Source organism: Labeo rohita, chromosome 11 (assembly GCF_022985175.1).
Source record: "Labeo rohita strain BAU-BD-2019 chromosome 11, IGBB_LRoh.1.0, whole genome shotgun sequence".
In the NCBI taxonomy this organism is placed as follows: domain Eukaryota; kingdom Metazoa; phylum Chordata; class Actinopteri; order Cypriniformes; family Cyprinidae; genus Labeo; species Labeo rohita.
The window spans coordinates 18685684-18711616 of record NC_066879.1 but is presented as its reverse complement, the minus strand read 5'-3'; the positions used below and the strand labels follow the sequence as shown (position 1 = coordinate 18711616).

The window sequence follows — 25933 nt, the reverse complement described above, 5'->3', positions numbered from 1 at the left end:
AGAACAAGACAACAGTTAGGATGACAGAACAGGACAACAGTAAGCATGACAGAATAAGACGACAGTAAGGATGACAGAACAGGACGACAGAACAAGACGACAGTTAGGATGACAGAACAGGACGACAGTAAGCATGACAGAATAAGACGACAGAACAGGACGACAGAACAAGACGACAGTTAGGATGACAGAACAGGACGACAGTAAGCATGACAGAATAAGACAACAGAACAAAATGACAGTTAGGACAACAGTAAAAAAAACAGAGAAAAAGACGACGTCAACAGACGACATGCACGTCAACATATACTGATTTACCTGAATAATTAGGCAATAACTGTAGACAAAGACAAATGTGTAGTACAAAGCACAAAGCAGTCGCCTCTTTTTTGGCACAGATGGAACCCCATATTTGTAGCAATAGGCAAAAATACATTATATGGGTCAAAAGTATCAATTCTTATTTTTTTTTTTTCCAGATATCATTAAGATAGTAAGTAAAGATCATGTTCCATGAACATATTTTGTAAATTTTCTACCGTAGATATATCAAAACTTAATTTTTGATTAGTAATATGCATTGGTGAGGACTTCATATGGACAACTTTAAAGGTGATTTCCTCTATATTTTGATTTTTTTGCACCCTCAGATTCCAGATTTTCAAATATCTTGGCCAAGTATTGTCTGATTCTAACAAACCATACACGAATGGAAATATTATTTATATTATTCAGCTTTCAGATGATAAACCTCAATTTATTTTTGTGGTCCAGGGTCATGTATACAGTAGTAGTCCTTTCATCAAAGTTGTCCTAAAGCCAAAACAATATCGGTTATTAGGACTACTTTTTTGGTACACTTCAGATTTTGCCCACTGTAATTTAGTCAAAGTAATGCTATATTTAGTCTCTGACTGGAATTAAAACAAGACTGTGAGAGATAAAAGTACAATGCGTTTAATGGATTTTACTGTTTAACAGAATACCAACAGTTTAGCTGACATAATATCTCTCTGAATGAAAAAAAAAAAAACACTAGACAAATAATTAATAAACCAGTTCTGTGTCGCGAGTTGTGAAAATTTACCTGAGTTAGGACCTTTATACAGCCTCGTTTTTATCCGCGTAAAATTCAATATGGCGTCTAACCTGACTAACGTTAAGCTGACGCGGGAAAGGGAGTTTGAATCTAAGCTGCAATAATTTGCTATATGACTTCCTTCTTTTTTGCCCTTAAAACACACAAACAACCATCTAAAGCCCAAGCATCTAAAGCTTAGCATAAAACCATACTCACATCGTTCTCGAAGTTTCTCCATTTGATAGCTTGCGTACGCGAACACAAGCTCTTGAAACATGCGCACTAGAAAGTTTTATACTTTCCAAAAGTTATCAGTGATAAAATGATTTCGTACTCGTTTAAACTAGAGTTGCCAGTTTCTTTTTAACGTTAATCCTCCTACACAACCGCTCGTCTTCTTCTTCTTCCGTTGTATGGCGGGTGGCGATAAGGATGCATTATCGCCCCCTACTGTGTTAAAGTGTACAAGCGTTCGTCAACGCAGACTATTGCTGTTGTCGTGGGTAGTGTTGACCGCTTTTCGTTAAGTTTTGAAACATTTGTGAATCATGTGTTTCCCGTATCAAACTGCCAAGTCACGTAAATTCAGCTAACGAGGCTTTATTAGGTCATATCTGTTTCGAAACGTTTCGAAATTTCAATGGTTTGCCGTTGGGGGGCGCTGATCTCTGTAAACCCGTGAATCATGTATGAGCTCCTTGAGATCGCCCCAAGTAATAATCTTGAATCATTTTTAATAATTTGTAAATATTTTGAATAAGATGTGTGTAATTAAAAGGATGAGCCACCTTATTTTTCTGTAAGAGTGGACGCAGCCATTTGCAAATTTTATGTGTCTGGCTTCCGGTCTCATCTGTGTCCAGCGATTTTAAGCTGTACACAACAGCTCGTTTTGCTCCTTGATATTGCAAATTGGTGTGTCTTACGATATTATTTTAATGTATTATCTTAATTATGAACACACTGGGTTTACAAAACAGCTCGTTTTGTTGCATTTAGGTGGTGTTTCAAGTGCTTCGAAACAGTGAATCAGTTGCGAAGCAGTTGGTTCAGTTGATTCGAAGCTTTTAAAAGATTCGTTTCTCTCATCTAATCGACTCACCGGGATTCTTTTTCGACTGTGTTAATGCTTGCAGTGTTATTTTTTTAGTTATTTTTAGATGTTTTACATTTAAGAAAAACTGTTAACCGTAGACGTAAATGAACACTAGGTGTCACTTAAGATCTACAAGGGTAAGTTTGTATCCACCTTTTTCTTCAACGCGGAAATAAGCCTGTGTGAGACTTCCGGTTCATTAGCCGCTATAGCGAAATCACGAGAGTAACAACATACAGTAAACAGTAAAACCGTTTCCACTACAAACCAGTTTGCTCATAATTAAGATAGTATATTAAAATAATATGCTAAACACACCAATTTGCAAGTTCAGGCAGCAAAATAAGCGGTTTTGTTCAGCTAGAAATGGACGTGGATGAGACCGGAAGCCAAACCCATAAAATTTACAAATGGCCACGACCATTTTTACAGAAAGAAAAAGGTGGATAGTACTGTACAGTCTGGATCTTGCCAGTTCCTGACCATTACATATATGCTGAACACTTTCTTTTTTGTATTTTTGCATTTCAGAGAAAAAGTCATGTAGGTTAGCAACAACCTGAGGGTGAGTAAATGACAAAACTTTTAAAATTTTAAATAAAGCTACTTGATAAATCTCCATTTCTACAGAAATATCACCACTGTGACAGTATGTAAGAGCTATAATAGTGAAATATTTTTCCCAGAGTTTCACTTTCTCAAACGTACCATCAAATCCATTCTCACTCTTCTGAGTCCAGGATTTCTATCCAAAAAAACAAAACAAAAAAACCTTCGCACGAGTCTGTAATCAAAGAATCAACTAATAAAGAAAAAAAAAATGAACAGCTGAGTTACTATAAAATATAGAGCTTTAATTTATTAGTTAGCAACAGCAAGAGGGGAAAGAAAATCATTTACACAATTATCACAGTAACATCACCTGTGCATTTAGTCTCAAACTGATGACGAAATAAAAACACAAACATTTCTAAAGACACATCTTAAAAATACCAAGAAATTGTACAACCGTTTTCTCTCGATGTAAGACACTGCTTCATACTGCTTTTGGGGCCGTTTGCTTTGCAGGAAAAGTAACAATACCATCCACTGTCGAGGAAACAGACATCGTTTTAAGGTGAATAGTTGCCCTCTGTATAAGCGTGCAGAGAAAGACCATCAGCCTTCTGTCCAACACTGACCTGACCATAAAAATAGATGAACAGAAAGAACTGCAACGTAGCTATCTTTAATTTCGTAATTACGATACCACTACATAAATCATGCACACAATGAAAAGCCAGCTTCCCAAGACCTCGAGTAGTTTAAAACTGTGATAAAATGCTCTATACAGTGTGAACACATTTTGAAAATGAATGTAGGTTTTAAATGTGTCTTTTATATCATGTTGTAGCCTTCACCAGTTTATCTAAATTCATATTTAGGCTATGTGCTGAATCTCACAAAACAGTACCAGATCATATTTCACCCCTGTATTTATATATGTAAATATGTGTGGAATTATATATATAATTATTGCTTAACAAGTCCTTGTTTTTAGTACCATCAACAGTTTTGCATTAACATTTCTCTCCTTAAATCTATTATAATAACAAAAAAAAAATCTCATTCTCACTTTTATGAGAAGAAAAGATTATTTAAATTGTAGACGTAATATTTAAATAATATTAGTATTTGTCTAATTCTGTTATGTCAAGTAAAATAAATTAAAAATAATGATTTAAAAAAAATGCCATTAACTTTTAATGAGTGAAATATGATCTGGACATGCTTTCCCATTTGTGCATTCATGACATCATCACGATGCGAGTTGGTTTGTGCTTTTAGTCTTTTCAAAAGTGGCATAAAAAAACAATAATAGCTTACTAAGAGCCCTCAGCAGCTGTTTTACATTAGTCAAAACTTGATCGAGTCCAGTCACAAAAAAAATTGTGCCATGAAACTTGATTACCTTAAACATTTGTGCAATGAAAACAGAGGTGTTGTGCATATAGAGTGACATTAGGAAGACAATATGAGCTGGTGTATCATTGTAACCAATGAGGGACCAGAATGCACTTAGGGGTGGGACTAGTGGTGAGGAGCATTATGATGTCAGCGTCTCCTGCCCCGCCTTTTTCCGAATGTCTTTCTGTGTGAAGAGTCCAGGGGGAAGATTCGTCCCCAGTCGCTCTTTCCTTACCCATCTCAGTTCAACATAGTTCATAGTCTATGAGTTTATGTCAATATATACGAGTCGTCAATGCCCGGAAGATGGAAATTGGAGATTTGTTTTGTTTCGTTTGCAGTTGTGACAATAAAAATAATATTACAATAATATTTGCCCGTTAGGTACTTATACACAAAGAGCATTCATTTTTCTATTTAAGTACAAAGAAATCCACAGAATGGTACTATATACAACCTACAATAAATACTGTGTATGATATCATCTTTATGTGTTAAAAGGGAATTCCGTTTGTTGCTTGCAAAGTTCGGTTTCACTTGCTGGAAGTTTTTCTCTCTCTCTTTTTTTTCTTTCTTTTTTTTTTTTTTTTTTTTTTTTAGGTTTTACTCTTTTAGAAGTCTTTCCTATAGGACCGTGGGGACAGAAACCCCCTCATGTCTCCTCTTCGTCCCCGTGATGTCTGCGATTCCGCGGTTTCTTCTGTTCCTTCAGCTCTTTGAGGTCTTTGGCCTTGATGACCCCCGTCAGCGGGTCTCCATATTGCCAATAGTCCTGGCAGTACTGGTTTATGAGGCCCATCTCAGGCTGACTGAGGATGGTCAGAAGGTCTTTGTATTGTCCGGCGCTGGGGGTCCAGGCGCTGGACTGGAGCGAGGAAGCTGCCGGACGGCCCGTTTCCACCAGGATGTTGTTGACTGCCTGGTTGGTCAAGACCACCAGCTGAAGTTTGACCAAGGTGTGCTTGAAGTTCTTCTCTGTGGCTGTGCAGATGTAGATGCCGGAGTCCGAGGACTGGAGGGAACGCAGTAGTAAGCCTTGATCTGTCTTCAACACGCGCCCATCGGTGCGTACCTGAAGAAACACACAAAAACAGCTTTTATTTACTATTTACAAATGTACTATTTATTTACTATTTACAAAAACAGTAATTAATATTTAAAATATATATGTAACAAAATATATTAAAAAAAACTTAAAATTTGTAATATAATTGTATAATACATTGGAAATTATATTTTAATTACAATTAAATATATATATATATATATATATTTTTTTTAATTCTTTTTATTTCTATATATATATATATATATATATATATATACATGTGTGTGTGTGTGTGTGTGTGTGTGTGTGTGTACTTGTTTTTGCTACATAGTGGGGACCAAATGTCCCCACAATGATAGTAAAACCTGAAATTTTTGACATTGTGGGGACCGGCCTGCGGTCCCCACAATGTTAAAAAATGATTAAAAATAGTAAATGATGTTTATCTGAAAGTGTAACGATGCAAACATGTTTTCTGTGAGGGCTAGGTTTAGGGTTAGGGTTGGGTTAGGGGATAGACAATATCGTTTGGTCAGTACAAAATCTATAGAAGTCTATGGAAAGTCCCCACAATTCACAAAAACAAACATGTGTGTGTGTGTGTGTGTGTGTGTGTGTGTGTGTGTGTATATATATATATATTAAAATTTATACTTTTACAATATTATATACTTTTTTGCTAATTATATAGACACACACATACATATACACACATATATATATATATATATATATATATATATATATATATATATATATATATATATATATATAGTACAATTATAAAAAACGTAAATAAATATAAATATAATTTTACGTTATAAGTTATACAAGTTATTATATAATATATATAAAATTATATAATATGAGTTATTATACAAATAAATATTCATTTATTTATTTCTGTATTTCTACATTTATATATTTATTTATTCATTTACTTATTTATACTTAAGTAATTTCTCGTCCTCTATAATAAAATACTACATTAGAAATATAATTTTTCAATTAAAAATGTAACTCTAAAATTTGATAAATTAATTTACAAAAACTACAATTACAAAAAAAAATGATGTCAACGGTATGTATGAATATCATTTTATGTCATTATAATATACTACATTCTAAATATAATTTTTCAATTATAAATTTAATTCTATAATTGTAATTATTAATTTATTTACATTTTTACTACATACTATAATGTTGTTAATATTGGTAATATTTATATTATATTGAAAACAAAATATATATATATATATATATATATATAATGTGTAAAATTATACTTAATTTATAATATAATTATATAATTTTAATTATAAATCTGAAATGATATTACAATTCTAATTATATCAGATATTATATTTTTACAATATTACTTTTTTTGGTGTATATATATATATATATATAAATGTAATTCAATAATTGTAATTATTAATTTAGAATTTAAATTTTTACTACATACTATAATTATACTGTATATTAATATAACAAAAATATAAAATATGTGTATAATGATATAATATATTGGAAATGGTGTTTCAGTAATAATTAAATTATACATACACACACATATATAGTTTTTTTTTTTTTTTTTTTTTTTTTTTTTTTTTTCAATAATCCTTTATATTATAGGCATTAATCATCTATCTAAAAAGAAAATACTGAATTTAAAAAATGCAAATATTGGCTCATCCCATTATGGCCTCTGGCATATTGTGCATCTATACCATTTACTTATGCATGTTTATGTACATGTGTGTCCTTACCTCTCTCCTCCTATCGCTGTTGTCTCGGTGGAGGTGCCATTTGATGGCGGCGTGTGGCGATCTGGCCTGGCACTCCAAAAACGTGCTGCTGCCCTCTACCCCGTACTGCACCGTCTCTAGCGTGTTCTTATTGGCTGGACAACAAGAACAACACGTCATTTCTCACAGACATCAACACAGCACTGGAGCGAGAACAAGAGCTGGCCATGAACTATTAGGACAGAGCCAGTATAATGTAAGTGTCGTGTCAGTCAAAGTGCAGTAATGTAAAAAAGCTCAACACTACAACAATTCAGATCAGAGCAAAATGGAGTTTTCTGTTAGCAGCTCATTACGGTTGTATAAAGAAAGCATGAGTGTATTTTTCATAAACGAAAGTGAATAAAACTGAATTCATGAACTGATGATGCTGATAAATGTCATGACATGATAATTTATCAGTAAATTAGCTGTGCATACAAAATGTTTATACATTTACATTAGAATCGAAAAATTAAACAGACAAAAATAAATGTATTTATTGATATTACATTATGCATTTATAAATATTAACTGTAGTAATGTAAGACAGAGAGCTTACTGTTGGAATTGTATCCTCTGCATTGCCGTATGGGATTCCCGTATTTCACATCCTGTCGTCGACTGCGTCTGAAAGGAAGCCAATATGACAAGATAAGAAATTTATTTCCATCTGTAACTGACTAAGCTTATATATTTTATGGGAAAATTTAGTAGACAGCTCATCTGATTAAGTTACTCCAATTCTTAGTTTCAACACACACTACTTTTAAGGCTTCTTTAGCCCAAAATAAATCACTCTGTGTGTACAGCCACGCTCAAGATACGACGGTCAGCCAGGATGAACGCTGGCAGCCTGAACACATAATCTTATGTGTAAAGTTCAGGAGAGGAAAAAAAGTTAAATCTGTTTCACTGGGAATTCATCTTTTTGCAGTGTTTGGGAAAATCCCTTCCTGTTTCACAATAAGAATACACGTCCTCCACTAAATAAGATCCATACTGACACCTGTTGGTCTCAAACGCTTTGGGATAAATGAAAATTTATGTGTTAAATTAAAACTGTCATTTCCCCCTGAAATTTCCCAACATGACTAATGCATCTGACTGGATGAAAGCAAAAGATCTTCAGTTGCATCATCTAATGAACAACATTTCCAGAAATTAGGAGGCGGTGACTGTAAATGAGGATCAAATCCTCATGAACGCACATGACTGGAATGTGATCTTTGATGTGTGGGAGTTTGAGTTATTTTTGTTTACTGGGGATCTTATTAATGTGCGTTTCATTATTTCCAATCAATGTTAATAAAAAGATCCAAATAAAGAAAAAGGGCCAGATTATTGAGAAATAATAGGATGAAAGATAGGGAATGAGCTCAGGAACTGGATTCAAATCTGCATTTCTCTATGTCTAGAAAACATGGGACTATTTTACATGACATTTTAAAACCAAATGTATCATACTGTAGACAGCTGAATGTGGTAAGTATACAGTTGAGGTCAAAAGTTTACATACACCTTGCAGAATCTGCAAAATGTTAATAATTTTACTAAAATAAGAGGGATCATACAAAATGCATGTTTTTTTTTATTTAGTACTGATCTGAAAAAAGATATTTCACAAGACATTTATATATAGTCCACAAGAGAAAATAATAGTTGAATTTATAAAAATGACCCTGTTTAAAAGTTTAAATACACTTGAATCTTAATACTGTGTTGTTACCTGAATGATACACAGCTGTGTTTTGTTTAGTTGTTCATGAGTACCTTGTTTGTCCTGAACCGTTAAACTGCCCTCTTTTGTGCATTTGAACCCTTTCCAACAATGACTGTATGATTTTGAGATCCATCCAGGGACTCACATGTAACTATTACAGAAGGTTCAAACACTCACTGATACTCAAGAAGGAAACCCAATGCATTAAGAGCCAGGGGGTGAACACTTTTGAACAGAATGAAGATGTGTCCATTTTTCTTATTTTGTTCAAATATATCTTTTTTTTTTTTTCCATCTAGTACTACCTTTTAGAAGCTACAGAAGATATGTACATATGCACTAAAGTTAAATTTACCCTGATCTTTAAATTTCAAAAGTTTTCACCCCCCGGCTCTTAATGCACTGTTTCTCCTCCTGAAGCATCAGTGATTGTTTGAACCTTCCGTAATAGTTGCATATGAGTCTCTTAGTTGTCCTCAGTGTGAAAAGATGGATCTCAAAATCATACAGTCATTGTTGGAAAGGGTTCAAATACACAAAAATGCTGAAAAGTCAAAGAATTTGTGGGACCTGAAGGATTTTTCTTAAGAACAGCAGGCAGTTTAACTATATGTAAACATCTTTTATATGAAATATCTTAATCAGGTCAGTACTATATAAAAATATCGTGCATTTTGTATGATCCCTCTTATTTTGGTAAAATAATGAACATTTTGCAGACTCTGCAAAGGTGTATGTAAACTTTTGACCTCAACTGTAAGTATAAATATAAAGATGCTGACTAACACAGCGATGACAAACACTCCTGTGTAAATATCATTCGGTTTTGAAGTGCTTTGGCATGTTTACCTCTTTTGTGAGGCAGAGTACCGAGAACAGGACTTGCCGTCCCAGGCACAATAAGGGTCCCGGGCCAAGCAGCAATCTGCGCAGGCCTCGCCATAGACATCACACCTGTGCAGGGCCAGATGAGTCACACCAACCTCTGACGCCACATATAGTTGTTGCTGCAGGAAAATAAAAACATGTTGTTATGCAGAGTGACTAAGGTTTCTGAAAAATTCTAGAAAAAGTTCCAAAAGTTTCTGGGGAAAAAAATCTGGAAAATGACAAACTCCTAAAACTTCAAGGTACATAATTTTCTACTTTCAAACCTCTTTGGAAAAACGAAAACCCTACAGTCTCAAGGTCTTAGACTCAGACAGGTCTGTGCAGGTTTTGAACTGCAAATTGAAGCCTGCTCTGATAATGGAGCTTTTTTTTTCTTTCCTCCAGCGTTTAGACACTTGACATTTCTGTGTTTAGGATCAGCTGTTTTAAATCAGCTTTTCTTGGAGAACTAGGGTTTAAATTACAGCCTTGTAATGATGTCATGCCACATCTGCCAACAATCCCAGTCATGATGAAAGAATAAAACACAAATGAAATTTAACATTTTATCTTCATACATCTGTAAAATTGTTATCCCCATATGAAAGCGGCTTACGGATTACAGAGACAGATAGCAGCTGCACGTCTGGCTTAAGTGGGTTTATTGTTATCCTCTTCATGGGTTCATTAGTATTTCTCCAGGATTTTATATAAAACATCAATCTTTGTGAACCATGTTATGTTTAGTATATAACAAATTCTTACCCGTTTTGAAGAAATCTTCATAGTTGTGATAGGAGTAGGCACCTGAAAATAAAATAAAAACTTTATTATGCAAGATCTCTAAATAAAAATCTCATAAACAAACTATGAAGTGAAGTTTAATGTAGAGTCAGTCAGCCAGAGTCTTTTTTTTTTTTTTTTAATAATCATATATATACATACACCACCATGCAAAAGTTTGGTGTCAGTAAGATTTTTTTTTATTCATTTATTTTTTTTAAATAAATTATTTATTTAATTTAACATAATTTAGCAAATGCTATTCATTTGAACTTCCTATTTTATATCTCTATACTTTTTATAAATGAAAATTACTTTCCACAAAAATATGAAGCAACCCAACTGTTTTTAAAATTAATAAATGTGTCTTGAGCAGCAAATTAGCATATTAGACTCATTTCTGAAGGATCATGTGATACTGAAGACTGGAGTAATGATGCCTAAAATTCAGATTTACATCACAAGAATAAATTACATTTTAAAATGTATTAAAACAAAAACATGTTATTTAAAATTGTAATAATATTTAACAATATTAGTGTTTTATTGCGTTTTTTTTTTATCAAATAAATTCAGTCTGGTTGAGCATGAAACAAAAACAACAAAAATATAACTGATATAATGAATTAAACTGAATTAAACAAAAATACAAAACATGAAACTAGCATAGCTACTAAAACAAAAGTCAAATGTACAGTTTAGCAGCAAGTACCAAAAATATTTGACTATATAAATCTCACATTTGACCAGAATCAAGTATTCTCACCTTAAAGACTTCCACTTCCTCCAGCACTAGTTCCTCTGTCTGCAAGTCATCTCTGGGCAGGACGATCACCTTCTGTACTGTACCTTTATCTGTAAACCAAAAAAAGAAAGTCAGTCGGATTATTCTTTAAGACAACCACTAGGTTTATAGTTCAAAACTAATTAAACCGGCTCTTTTTAAATGCACTTCCCTTGTTACAACAGTCCGAAAACATTAAACGCACCATGATATTCCTCTGACAACTTTCTGTCTATTCCATTTTCCAAGCCTTTTGTCTTTGCATCTTATGTTCTGATAAAATCATGATGATTATCTTTTACTAAGTAGAGAAACACTTGAGTTACTCTTTCTTTCCGTCCCATCTACCACGTAGTCTCATCATCACGCTTTCCATACACCATCCCTTCCTTTTAAAATCTCTCTTTTGTCTTTGTTTTCACTGCTTTTCACGGCATAGTCATCTTTCAGCTCGGCTGTACTCTGTCAGGCTCCATCTCTACTGGAAAGCTGAGGTATTTCAGCGGCAAGCGCTTGTTTGATTTAAGCGTGCCCGTTGCATTCCTCCGTGCACGTCACCAGAGATTTATTGCAACCGGAGCAATACATCTAACCTGAGCTTTGAACGCAGGCGAGCAACGGCAGCCAGGGACGTTCCTGTGAGTGCTTGTAGGTGCAATGGGCCACGCAGAGTTGATTTAAAAACCCATTAGCCTCTCAGACTCACAGAGCAAGAAAAGCAGACATAAAGGCATAACCTACAGCATGACGAGACCAAAAGAATGATGTCATTCAGACTCCTTAAGGTTAAAAGAAAGTTTGAAAAGGAGACGAGAGACTTAGGCAGATCAGCTGCTGGAGGTTGATGGATGTTTATAAAGTGACCTCCAGCCTTAAGGTGCCGCATTCAGAGTTTATATAATCAAGAACGGAAAGATGGAAACACAAAACCCTTTTTTGGTGTTTAACATCTATCTAAGTAGAGTCACAAGCTTTCACCTCCTCTTATAAATGTACAGTACAATGAGAAGGAATGAAACTGACGTTTTTTCCCCTTTATCCTGCAGCAGTTTCAGTCACGATAATTGTTTAGCAAGAAGGTAAGGTAACAGTTTTTGTACCTAAAAAGCCACATTACTATACCAGTGTCATACCTCTTATAAAAAAAAAAAAATTCATTTTAACTAAAAATAAAAATAAAAAAGCAATTGGAACAATGTAACTAAACTTAAAATAAAGAAGAATAAAATAAAGATGGCCAGCAATTAATGTCATTCCTTTTTTAAAACATGGAATATTACAAAACTATTATTATAATTATTATAGAAACCTACTTACATACTGTCTGCATAGCAACAACACTAAAAAAAGCCTGCATTTATTTGATCCAAAGTACAGCAAAAACATTAAAACAAATATTTTTACCATTTAAAATAACTTTTTTATTTGAATATATTTAACAATGTAATTTATTCCTGTGATTTCAAAGCTGAATTTTAGCATTATTACTCCAGTCACATGATCCTTCAGAAATCGTTCTAATATTCTGATTTGCTGCTCAAAAACATTTATTATTATTATCATGTTGAAAACAGCCAAGTATATTTTTTGTAACATTCTAAATGTCTTTAGCATTACTTTTGATCAATTTAAAGCATCCTTGAAACATAAAAGTATTCATTTCTATAATCTCTTTTCCAAAAAATTTTTTTTTTACTGATTTAAATATTGATAATAATTAAAAATGTTTCTTGAACAGCAAATCAGCATATTAGAATGATTTCTGAAGGATCATGTGACACTGAAGACTGGAGTAATGATGCTAAAAATGTAGCTTTGATCACAGGAATAAATTATATTTTAAAATATATTCAAACAGAAAACAGTTATTGTAAATGGTAAAAATATTTCAAAATTGTACCGTATTTGCTGTACTTTGGATCAAATAAATGCAAAATAAAAATCTAAAATCTGGTAGTGAAAACTAATAATAAATATAAACATTTATTTTTATATAAATATACAAAAGTTTAAAATTAAAATAAACAACTAAACTAAATTTAAAAGACGATTTGAAAAAATATATATACATATATAAATAAAAACAGAAATAAAAACTAAATTTAAAATAAACTACAGTAACCCTGTGTTATACAATATCTTATTTGAAGTTATTTATATTTAATTGTGCATATTATATTGCATATAACACTGTAAATTAAATCAGGACAGTTTCCAAACTTACCTGTACCCAGGAAGAGCACTTCATAGTTGCCGTCGGCTGCAGTCACCTGGTCCACAGTGATGGTTGTGAACTCATAGTCTACGTTGGTCCTGACCACCAGGGGGCGTTTGTGCACCGGATACACAGCATTGTACATAGTAGGATGGTTCCGCATGAAGTTGATGACCTCGTCAGGGTAGTCTTTCGTGGACTTCATGTTGGGGGTGAAAGTCCCACCAGGACACTAGGAAAAACGTATGAAGGGGACCAACTTTAGACAATGAGATCTGTGTATTCTCCTAATATACTGTAGTAGCACTAAAGGCTGACTTCCAAATGGTCAAACTTTGATTTATACTTTGTGCTTTCAGCTTGATTTTAACCTTGCTGAAGTTCATGCTTGCTGTTTTAACCTTCAACAGCAGGTCTAGATTAATATTTCTATACCAGTGTGCCAGTAACTAATCTAATTATTGGTATTTGGTTCATAAAAGGGTGAAACTCACTGTTCCTGGACGAGGGTATGGGATTTTTCCAGTGTAGGCCACCCACTGATAATTGGGACCTTCTTTGTGGGCAAAAGGTCCATTGAACACCATCCGAATATCCGCCATGGAGTAAACGCAAACTGCTGAGCCTTTAAATACAGAGCTGGAGAGAAAATATGACAGTTTTTATTATAAAGTTCATTTTTAAAAGCGTACATGTGAAAACAGATGCATATGCAGTGGACAAATGCCCATGCTAAAAACTGCTTCCACTGTTTTCTATTTTCCAGATGAAGGAAGACTTCGTCTTGCATATTCAAACTCACCCAGACACAGAGAAGACCCCATAAATGACGGGATTTTTAGTATCCTGCGTGGGCTGTATGTACACATCCCCTAAAAGACACAAACATAGAACAGCATCGCAGTGAAAAAGCTGGAGAACGCTAATATTTGCAGTGCATAAATCAAGCTCATTTACTCAATCTAGGGACAAACTTCCTATGACTCAGAGTTTCTCGCTGCATTTTACTCTGAGGTAATGAGTTTTTCTTCGTTTTCTGCACTGCATTTCTTCAGTTTCCAATTAACGGAAATGGTTTTTAATAGTTTTAGTTTAACAATAACAACACAGAGCCACACTGCAATCTACAACATATACAAAATGCTTTTAACACTTAAAGATGGGTAAATCAGAGAGTAAATGGGACAATAAATAATGTGATAGAGACAGTAAGTGTTCAAAGAAAAGACATTGCATGTCATCACTATTATGAAACTTGCTGAGCTGGCTTGCATAAACACTTGTGTGTGCATATGTGTGTTTGTGTAAGGAAAGAAGTGAGTGTGTTGAAAGTCCGCTGAAGTGTTCCTCCGGGAGAACTCGCAGGATAATAAGGATGAGGATAGCAAAGCATATGGTTCCTATTGCCTTACACACACATCCTGCCAACCATTATATAATATCTGAGTGCAGCTGTACGTACAGTGCAGGTGAAGCATCATGTACATACAGTTGAAGTCAAAAGTTTACATACACACTTTGCTGAATCTGCAGAATGTTAATTATTTTACCACAATAAGAGGGATCATACAAAATGCATGTTGTTTTTTATTTAGTACTGACCTGAATGAGATATTTCACACAAAAGATGTTTAAAAAACGTTTGTTCAAAAGTTTACATACACTTCATTCTTAATACTGCTGTGTGTTGTTTTGTTTTTAGTGATAGTTGTTCATGAGTCCCTTGTTTGTCCTGTACATTTAAACTGCCCGCTGTTTCTTAGAAAAGTCCTTCAGGTCCCACAAATTCTTTGTTTTTTTAGCATTTTCGTGTATTTGAACCCTTCCGAACAATAACTGTATGGTTTTGAGATCCATCTTTTCACACTGAGGACAACAGAGGGACTCATATGCAACTATTGCAGAAGGTTCAAACACTCTCTGATGCTCCGGAAGGAAAAACGATGCATTAAGATCCAGGGGGTGAAAACTTTTAAACGGAATGAGGATTTTTCATTTAGTACTGCCCCTCAGAAGTTATAGAAGATACATGTTCCCCAGAAGACAAAATAAGTTAAATATACCCTGATCTTCAAATAAAAAAAGACTGTTCAGGACAAACGTCTTTTATGTGAAATCTCTTATTCAGGTCAGTACTAAATAAAAAAATAACATGCATTTTGTATGATCCCTCTTTATTTTGGTAAAATAATTAACATTTTGTGAATTCTGCAAGGTGTAGGTAAACTTTTGACTTCAACAGCAGGCTTATAAGCTTATTATATGAAAAACTATATAGTGGTTAATGCACGTTTGAGGAGCTCATGTCAGAGATGCATGTTCAAATTCAGCCTGCAACATGTCCGCCGCCCTTATTTTTCCTTATAGCTTTCAACTACTAACACTTTAAAGACTCTCTTTTGCCCGTGCCAGTGCATTTGCAACCTGAGGCAAATTTCCTCCCCCTTTTCTCCTTCACAACAGGAGATCTGCAGTTAATGGCGTATATCTAAAGATCCGCAATAGGGATGAACACACATACTTTTAAAATGACACATCTTTACAGTATTTTTTTTAACAAACATTTGGCCATCTGGGACGAATTTGCCAAATGCGTAACGTCTTCCAACTGTTCAAACTCCTGTAATCTCCTAAATGCAAAGCCAGAGTCACATGAGCACAACAGCTGTATAGAATCAATGTATAAATCTACACAATCATTCTCAATAAAACTGAATAGAAAAGGCAGGAAATTTCATTAAAAACACGAAACTGCATTTATTAACAACTTATGCGACTTCAAAGTGCAACAATATGCAATAGAAGATAATATAAGATGGTGTTTGATTCGTTATGCATCAGGAATTGATTGCTTGCTAAAACCTATGCTGTGAAAAGTAAATTTTTTTTTTCCCCTCCCATGAGACCTTATAGAAAAAATAAATTATGATGAATTATTACAATACAGATTGTGCACTGATAAAGCATGCACAATATGACCAGAAATATTTATTAAGAAAATAAACTACTGCTCTTTTTTGAAAGAAATTATTTTTAATTAGCAAGGATACATTAAATGTGACAGTAACGACATTTATAATTTATAAAAGATTTCTATTTCAAATAAATGCAGTTCTGTTAAAGTTAATATTTATCAAATCCTAAAATGTAAACGTTTTAGCAAATCAGCATAATTTCTAAAGGATCATGTGACATTAAAGACTGGAGTGATGATGCTGAAAATTCTGCTTTGCATCAGTGGAATAAATTACTTTAAATTTTAAAATATATTAAAACAGAAAACAGTTATTTTAAATTGTAATAATACTTCACAATATTACTGTTTTTACAGCAGGATTTTTTCAAATTAAAGACTTCTTAAAGACCCCAAACTTTGAAATCGTAGTGTATATTTTACAGCTTTTCTGATTTCCACAGAATGTGTAATTATGATCATTCAGATTACTACTATAACACAGCGTACTTAAGCACGACTCCATCTGTATTCTAATAAAACCTTAATCCCGTTCATTACAGACTGCCACAACTCACAACGAACTACAGCTTTATTGCCTTATTAAAAATGCCCGGACATCCCTCCGTCAACACACACACAGCTAAATCCTCACCTCTCCACGAGTCTGTGTAAACATCCTCCCGTCTAATAAAGAGCCAAATGTGTTATAAGTGTTGAGCGACTGTGCTCGGGAGCCCAAATCTGCTCTTTTAATACGAGCAACAGCAATAAATTCCAGCATGATCATAACCGCCATTTCCCTACATCACTGGGGCCAATTAGTCTGGAAATGACTATAAGTGCGAGAGAGAGACCCTTAGCGGACCCGGCATTCCTGCCGGTCCACCTGATCCGTCCACAGGCCACGGCCTTCTCTCTGGAAGTCATCCGAACTCCCTTCAAGTCTCTCCGCAGCTCATGGCACATCTCCCACACCTCCAGCCTTCTCAAAAGAGCCTTTTGTTCGAAAAAAGAGGGTGGATTTCTGTAACACAGCTCAGAGTAAGCCATTATCCATTTCGGCATATGGACAAGGGGGGGAATCTGGTGCCATATGGCAGGGAGGGTGAGGTACGTCACCTGGCCCGGTGTAAATGCAGACCTGGAGGCCCACGTTAGGGGATCCAGGATGTTGTGGGTGGACTGAGGGTTTGCATGTGGTTTTGTAGTAGGGTGTGGGCGACATTGGACAGGGCCACTGAAACCTGACTAACCAGGAGAGGATCTTTCTCGTTCACACACAGCTAAAGTGATCCCTGACTGGCCTCCGGCCAACGCAAACCACTTTAAGAGCCGAGATGGGGGCCTTTCGGCTGACGACTTTATCTGTTGGAGATGAACAGAGTGAGACGGAAATGGAGACTTACTGAGCTCGTCGAAATGCGTTTCAATCCCATCGGCTCCTGGGACCGAGCAGATGAGACGGGCTTTCAGGAAGGTGCTCCACTTGTTGACCAAGCAGCAGTGACCGCCGTCATCGTTCTGTAAACACACAGCCATCGGTTTGAGTCGAAATCAAAGAGAGGTGAAATAGCTGTATTTAATTCACAACACAAACAGCCGGGAGAAGTTAGCTGTGAGAAGACAAGATTGCAAATAGTGTCTCGTCTGATTCACAAAACACACCCATCTGGTCTGATGCCCAGCCAAACTGGAGAGGTGGTTGAGGAATCCTGATTTATCATCTGACTTCAATCACATCTTATTTCTTTGGAGGTATAAGAGAACATTCACCCAAAAATAAAAACGCTGTAATTGCTTATTCATCATTTTGTTGTTCCAAAACGGTTTCGCTTACTTCTGCGGAACACAAATATGGTTTTCCAAAAAAATTGTAATACAGCAATTGTGAAATGGAGCTTTTAACTTTCAGAGGTTATTTACACTGATTTTCAAAGGGGTATTAAGGCTTGTATGGCTTAATATAATGTAAATGATGTCTCTTGCTGAAATATGTAGAAGAAAACCCATGCAAGATTTACGGTATTTAAAAAAATCTTTGTTTTCTACATATTTTGGACTATAGGGGCGCCATTATCAGTGAGTTACTGGCGCTACCTGTTGCTATTTTTTGCCTTTTATTTTTATGAAAGGACAGATCAGAAGTGACAGGAACATTCCACGTTATTCAGTAAATTTCATTTTTATGACTGGATTTAGCGATCCCATCCGTTTTTCCGCGGAAATCATAAGGCCCTAAGAAAAGAATGGGAAGATGTCTGTGGACGAATAAAACTTTTTAAAGACCTGCGTCTTTGTTCTCTCCACTTTAGCCCTAATGCCTTCAAGGCTTTTCGTCGACCACAGCTACTGGAAGAGCTTACAAACAGCAGAGACAAGAAACGCTAGATGCCATCCTGGTAGGATGTAAACATGCGACGCTTGTTTACGAGTTTCTCAGCGCAGATTTTACTCGATATCCGGGGGCATTTAGACTCCTTGTGGGGAAAAATCAATGGTACGGCATTTGGTTTAAACCTATGCTTGTATCCATCGCCACGTGTAAGTTCAGCTGTGGTCATTGTATCAGCATTTTATTTTCCAAGCATTTTATTATTTCACATCATTGAAATAATGGCACCCCCCACAGTCCAAAATAAGCATAAAACGATGTGGATTTGTACATCTTTCATGGTTTTTCTACTAGAAATTTCAGTAAAAGACATCATTTATGTTATATTAAGCCATACAAGTCTTAATACCCACAGTTCCTTTTAAGAACAAGTTTTGTCTTTAAGAAATGCAAAAGAGAGCTAGAACCAATATTTGGATTTTCATCCAATGACACCTTACATTTCATATGACTTTAGCAGACCAAGTCCTCTTTGACGTTCATTCAAAATCACCCTTTGTTTTCCCCAGAAAAAAGTAAGTCATACTTTCTTTTGGAATGACATGAGGAAATGACAAAATTTCCACTTTAACAGATGCAGCTAAATGAGTTCTATATGACAAACTGTATACATGATATGAATGATCATACCCCAGCCTCTCTCTGCTTGTTTCATCTCTGATTGCATGACTCAATGTTATTAATAGAAGCTAAAGATCTTTGTGAGAGGGTGGATGGTGACCAGATGGGTTCAGATGTGAGATGCAGAATGGCTGGTTCTCTGGAGGGTGATCCATAAAGCCCCGAGCGCAGAGGTGTGTTTGCGTGCTAGGTCACCATATGACCCCCTGACTTATAAACAAAGACCTGGGGGGGCACGACAGAGACCACGCACTCATATAAACACACCCGTAAACACAAAACAGAAAGCGGATAAACGTAAAAACCCAGCCACCCACACAAACACGCATGTACTGTCATATACCACCATGTGGTTGCTCATATGAAACAGCTCAATAAACCCATGCATGTTACAAAAAATACACAAGCATGAACGTATTCATGAACACGCACACAAACTTTTGTACTGTACATATGCTAATGTTTAAAAGATTTTTTGCAAGAAAGCATTGAATCGAATTGTATCAAAAGCGAGATTCTGAGAGAGAAAATTACTATTATAAGGCTTCAAGTCTCACATTTACAGTCATATGGGCTACTTTATTAAATCTGACATTCTAAAACATTTACATGAACTAGCCATTATCTAAACTCTTCACAGACTACTTTTTTGCATATTTAGCTTACAATTTCAAACAAATCAAAAAGTTATTTGATCCATTTATGTGGGTTTTGTACAGTTTAACTATAACTTTTCCAGATATATATCCCTGCCAAGTACAGCTAAACACAAACACACCCACAAGCTTACATTAAGCCCAAGAAGATGCACCACAAACCCCTGGGTTTACCCCTGTGGCTCGAGCCTGTTTGTTTTCATTGCCCTGCTCAATTTGCAGTTGTGGTCTGGCGCTATTTTCATTAAGAACTTGTGGTTAAGCTCCACATTCAGGACAAATCGCTGTGGTGCTAGTGAATATCTTTTCCATAGCATGCTCTGGAGAAGAAGCTCTGTCATATAGTCCGAATGGCTGACCTGACAGGTCAAAAGGTCACAGGTTCAGGGGTCACATGGATAGAGAGACGTATTGTAAGCAGGGAGGTCAAATATGTGTGGATTTCGGCACGTCAGCGGCAAGCAAACAGAAACGCCACAGTCGAGTATCTGCAAACCACAGATCGCTCGTTCTCGGCTGTAGCTGGAATCTCTTTCAGAAATGCTGAACGGTACGGAATGTCTCAAACTTTGGGTCGTATTCATCACATCATATTTTAGGGCAGAGATTTTAGCTTACCAGGCAGATTCGGCCGATGCGTGACTGCGATTTGGGGCTCTGGCCCATCTCGGAAGACTTCTCACGGAAGAAAAAGTAGAGTTTGTCATCGTTTTTTTCGTTGCTGTCAGGGATAAGGTGCACATGGACAAATGAGGGGTCTATGAAAAAAGAGAGAGGAAGAGAAAACACAGCATGCAATGTCATTTTATATTTGCACAGTTAAACATTTATCAGCCTTTTCAGAGAAATATATGTGGAATAATATGTGGAATAATTAGGGCTATTTAAACAACATGCACAAAAACAATCACAATGGAGAAAATCAGCATCAAATAGCAAAAAAACAAAAAAGATTTTTTGACAATTTATTTAAAACTTGTGACTGTATATCAATTTGACTATAAAATAATAATAATAATAATTATTATTATTATTTTATTTGTATTATTATTACTACAATATAACAGTATTATCATCATTATTATTATATATTTAACAAAATAACAAATAATACTATTGTAATATACAATGGAAATATTTCTTAAATAATTTTATATTTATAATTTTTATAATAATTATAATTTAATTTCACAGTACTGTAAAACTAGAATGTTAAATAGCATCATATAGCAAAAAAATAATTAACTGAGAAAGTTTTTAATCATTATTCTTACATTATCACAATACAACATTATTATTATTATTATTATTAAATATTTAACAATAGGAAATATTACTATTGTAATATACAATAAAATATTTATTAAAATATAATTTTATTTTGCAGTACTGTCAAACTAGAATATTAAATAGCATCAAATAGCAAATAAATAAATAAATACATAAACACTTTTCCTGTGCATACGGGTGAATTGCAATAAATTAGACATCTTTTTGACCATTATCATTGCATTATTACAAAATAACATTATTATTATTATTATTATTATTATTATTATTAAATATTTAACAAAAGAGTAAATATTACTATTATAATATATAGTATTTAAAAAAAAAAATAATTGACAGTACTGTTAAATTAGAATGGCATCAAATTGCAAAAAAAACGTTACTATTACTATAAACAGTATTAAATATTAAATATTTAACAAAATAGTAATTATTATCATAATAAACATTAAAAACACATTTCTTGTGAATACAGGTGAATTGAGATAAATAGGAAATATTACTATTGTAATATACAATAAAAATATTTATAAAAAAATATAATAATTTTAATTGACAGTACTGTACAACTGAATTGCATCAAATAGCAAAACAACAACAACAAAAAAAACTTCTAGTGCATACGGGCAAATTGAGATAAATTGAACACATTTTTGATCATTATATGAAAGGCAAAGTTGGGTTAAAATAAAATAAAATAAATAAAATAAAAAATAAAAACCACTCATATACACTTATTTACCATTCAGCCATCTTGAGTTGTACTGGTCAGTACGCATGACTGCATTTTTCCCCAAAGTTCGGAAAATAGCAGAGTCTGTTCCCATGAAATCTATATACACCCCGGCATACAGTTCTCCATCTAAAAGTAAAAAAAACAGAGAGGTAAGAAGAGAAAGTCAGAATGTAAGCATCTGTGAACGTGAACGAATGATGCATTTGATTTATGAGCTTTTATTTTCCATAACGAAACATCAGCCACACCCATGATGATGGATTATTGCCAGGAGATCCGTCAAGACACAGAAAAAGAGCATTTAACAGATCAACTTTTCAACTTACAGTGAACTTACAGAGACCATTAGTCAAGAGAATGTTTTTGTAATAGGTATATATATCATTATAATGATTATAATTCTCTATTATTATTAATACTTTATGTAAATGTAAGTAATTCGACACTAACACTGTACAATGACATAAAGCTTGGCTTGATGGCAACTGCCAACTTACATTACACACTGCACAAGATTGATGCCCACCGGGTTTCACATGCGCTGGTCATTATGCATGTGCATGTGAGGGGTTATTATTGCCTCTGGAGGAATTTGTTCCTTGTTAAGTAGTGTGGAGGTCAAGTGTGTGTGTGTGGCTGTGTATGAGTGTGCAGAACCCAGTTGCAGGCCATTTGAGCAGGTGTCTCAGCGTGTCGTTGGCAGAGGCCATGGCTGTTAAGGAGGGGCCGCAGAACCACGGCCAGGCGAATCGCTGTCATGAGCGGCTCTCGTGATTAATTCCCTCTCGGAGGAATCCAGAACGCAGGGCCTGCCTGTTTTTGCCCACACTTGCTTCTGTGTACAGCGGGAGATGTGAGTTCAGTCGGAGGGGTTTGCAAAGGATGTAGAATGAGTTTGTTGACAGTCTATTTGCTCTGCCCGGCGGCGCTCTTTCCGATGGCAGATCAAAACTGTTGATTCTTAGGGGAAGTCTAGGTGCCAACCTGTCAGAACGCCTTGTAAATTCAACCAAACAACTCAAATATATGAGGTGGTTGTTAAATACAACCAGAGAGGCAAGCGCTACAGCGTTCCTTCAGGGGCTAGCATGCCAAATTGTTTGCAAAAGCTTTCTTGTAATGTTTGTTTGTGGCTTTTAAGGTCGCACTTCATGTAAGACGGTGATAAATTGTTTTACTGGCTTAGCTAAGTGGTTTTGCTAGTTGTGGGCTTCGCTAAGCTGTGCTGATTAGATGGTTTAGCCGGTTGTTTTCCTAGTCAAGGGTTTTCCTGAATTACCTGCTGTGTAAGCCCTGCTAAATTGGGGCTTTGTGCTGTTGTTGGGTTTTGGCTGATGACGTGTTTGTTTGAGGATTGTTTAGTCAGGAAAAAGCAACAAATACTGCAGATTTCCAAATCCCCACAAAAGAAATCTCAATTATCAAGCCGTTTTGAATTTCTGAGCAGTATGTTGTCATATTGCTTAGGCCCCGCCCACTAACGCTGATAGACTGTTCTGTATTTGCATATCTCTGGCCCCTTAGCTAGTTGTACACTGTTCGCAATTTTTTGAGCGATCGAGCAGCTGTAGCAACGTCTGGTAAGCAATGAAAGCGTTTTGTAGGTCAACGTTAAAGTGAACATAAGAGTCAGGTTGCCAGGTTTTCACAACAAAACCCGCCCAATTGCTACTCAAAACTAGCCCAATCACATTTTGGAGGAGGTGCCCCAGCCCCGCGTTCCAGGGGGTAAAATACACGTTTTTTGGCAGGGTTCCCCTGGTAAAATTCACAATCCAAGGGCTAGATATCACGTTATTGAGGTCGCTTCAACCCGCGGAAATGAAAACAACCTGCGGCAACAGTTTTAAAGTAGCCCAAATTCCGCAGGATAACCTCAGACTTGGAAACGCTGATAAGAGTCTTTATTTCTCCCGACATCAAAACCACTGAGGACGCAGTTGATTAGTTAATTAGGGCAGAAAGGGGCGGAGTGAACAGTTGCTCATTATCATTTAAAGAGACATGCACCAAAACGGCTCGCTAAGGTAAAAAAGGTGTTATTTTATGAATTTTAACCAAAGTTGCTGACATTTCATAAAGACCCTTTTCATGAAAAATCATACCAATTTGTGGAAAATAGGCATTCGATGTCCACTTTAACTAAATTGTATGCTAAGCAATATCACAATTTTGGTTTTATTTCAATGCAGCCCTATTTCTATTAAACTCCTTTGTTTTAGAACTAATATAATGAGCCTAATAAAGCAAGGCTGTCTTTTCTCAACATTATTCTGTTTCTCTGTGAATACAGAACATAGTCAACCTATCTAAATGTGAAAAGCTTTTCCCTTCAAGCAATATTTGATCTATAAACCGTTGAGTTTGCTAGTGCATGAAGACTCGCAGTGAGAAACGTCATTAGAGGACTTGTTAAAACACTTCATTGAGTCGCATGTTTCAATATATACGGCTTTCACTGCCATCTGAGTTCTCCATTAAGAAATACTCAGAAATCATGGTTTGGACTTTTCCAATAAAACATCCAACCAACAATACAGTGGTTTCTCCAGTGAATTTAATTTAATTGTCAGTAAGTGAAGAAATTTACCATATAATGTTAAAATGCCAAGTCCTTTAAAAAAAAAAAGCCTGCAGAGGGCGCCAACGGCCTGAAGATTGTTTTTACACTTTACTGTGCGATTTAATCCATGTTTATTATTGACTCAACAATGTTTAAATCAAATGTCCACTTAATCTTTAATATCTGTCCATTTCTTTATGATAAAAAGCATCCACGGTAATTTCTTAAATATGTGGACATCAAAATGTGTAAACTCAGAGTGAGGGTTTAAACTTTTATTTTGAAATTGCGATGAACCGTTAGCACACTGAGAACGATATTGATGTATTCTGTGTTTGTGTAGGTTTTTAAACGATTTGCCTTATAAATCTAATGTAATAGTGCATGTTGCAATCTCAGATGAATGTTATAATAAACCCAAACTCACAGCAATATGCAGAGATGGAGTTTGAGACGCTTCACCTTTTTAATGGATTTGCTTAAAGGACTTACTAATCAATGCGGAGACACTATTCAGTTTTGGATCATACGGGCACTTTCCCTTCCCAGAATCCTCCTTGCCGGGCTCCAGATGGAAGACGTATTCCTGAAAGGGAAATTGAAAGCAAAGTTTAGCTTCCTCTGTGTATTACGGTCAATAATTCTACAGAAACACTTTGCATGGGTCCTCAAATCCCTATAAAACATGACATGGATTTAGTTGATAGGGTTACAGTAGGAAAAAGAAAAGCAATAGTGCAAAATTTAATAATCTCCAAATGCAATGTGCAGACAGAAAGTTTCACTATCCAAATTTCTCTGTTCGTCTGTAGCCTCTATGCTTCTGCTAACACCTGTCTAATCCTGCATCGTGAGCGTGGCGGAATGGCTTATTGACACCAGCCCATCCCAGAATCCCTCGGGCGTTATGTAGAAACACTGACTGACAGGTATTTGGATGTGCGATTTAGGAACTGCCACGAGCGTGCGCTGACATGCCCTGAAGACTCGCCATGAGCCGGATCCATAGTTTTTCTAACCCAAAATTTTTCTCTGCAGTCACAGGAGGAGATGGAGCAGTGCAAGACATTTCTAATCGTATCTATCAACATTCATTTAAAGGAGAGCAGAATGCCTGTCAAGATATTTAGAGTTGTCCAGCATTAACATATTCCCTTTCACCCGTTATTAAAATCAACACCGCAGATACAAACCAACACTGGCAGCTCCTGCAGGGTTGTCTTAAATTAGAAACGCAAAATTGGCTAAAGACACCCTATATTCTCCTGTTTAACAGAGGTGACGTGAGGCATTAAATGGAAATTATAGCATGCTACAAAAACTACTAAATTTTACAAGAATAACCTAAATAACCATTAAATAATAATAATAATAATAATAAT

The 25933-nt window shown here is 35.3% G+C and overlaps 1 protein-coding gene across 1 annotated transcript in view; it reads right to left on the bottom strand.

The window, feature by feature from the left end:
- Positions 1-3552: 3552 nt before the first annotated feature.
- Positions 3553-25933, bottom strand: part of sema3fb (sema domain, immunoglobulin domain (Ig), short basic domain, secreted, (semaphorin) 3Fb) — a 75359-nt gene continuing 52978 nt past the window's right edge. The window contains exons 7-19 of the mRNA XM_051123065.1: positions 25044-25137; positions 21995-22114; positions 20581-20720; positions 17700-17814; positions 14140-14209; positions 13832-13976; positions 13347-13569; positions 11105-11193; positions 10321-10362; positions 9535-9692; positions 7525-7592; positions 6945-7078; positions 3553-5196 (exon numbers count right to left, since the gene is read on the bottom strand). Of these exons, the coding sequence (XP_050979022.1) occupies positions 4777-5196; positions 6945-7078; positions 7525-7592; positions 9535-9692; positions 10321-10362; positions 11105-11193; positions 13347-13569; positions 13832-13976; positions 14140-14209; positions 17700-17814; positions 20581-20720; positions 21995-22114; positions 25044-25137 (1818 nt within the window). The 3' untranslated portion in view covers positions 3553-4776. The remainder of the gene's footprint in view (positions 5197-6944; positions 7079-7524; positions 7593-9534; positions 9693-10320; positions 10363-11104; positions 11194-13346; positions 13570-13831; positions 13977-14139; positions 14210-17699; positions 17815-20580; positions 20721-21994; positions 22115-25043; positions 25138-25933) is intronic.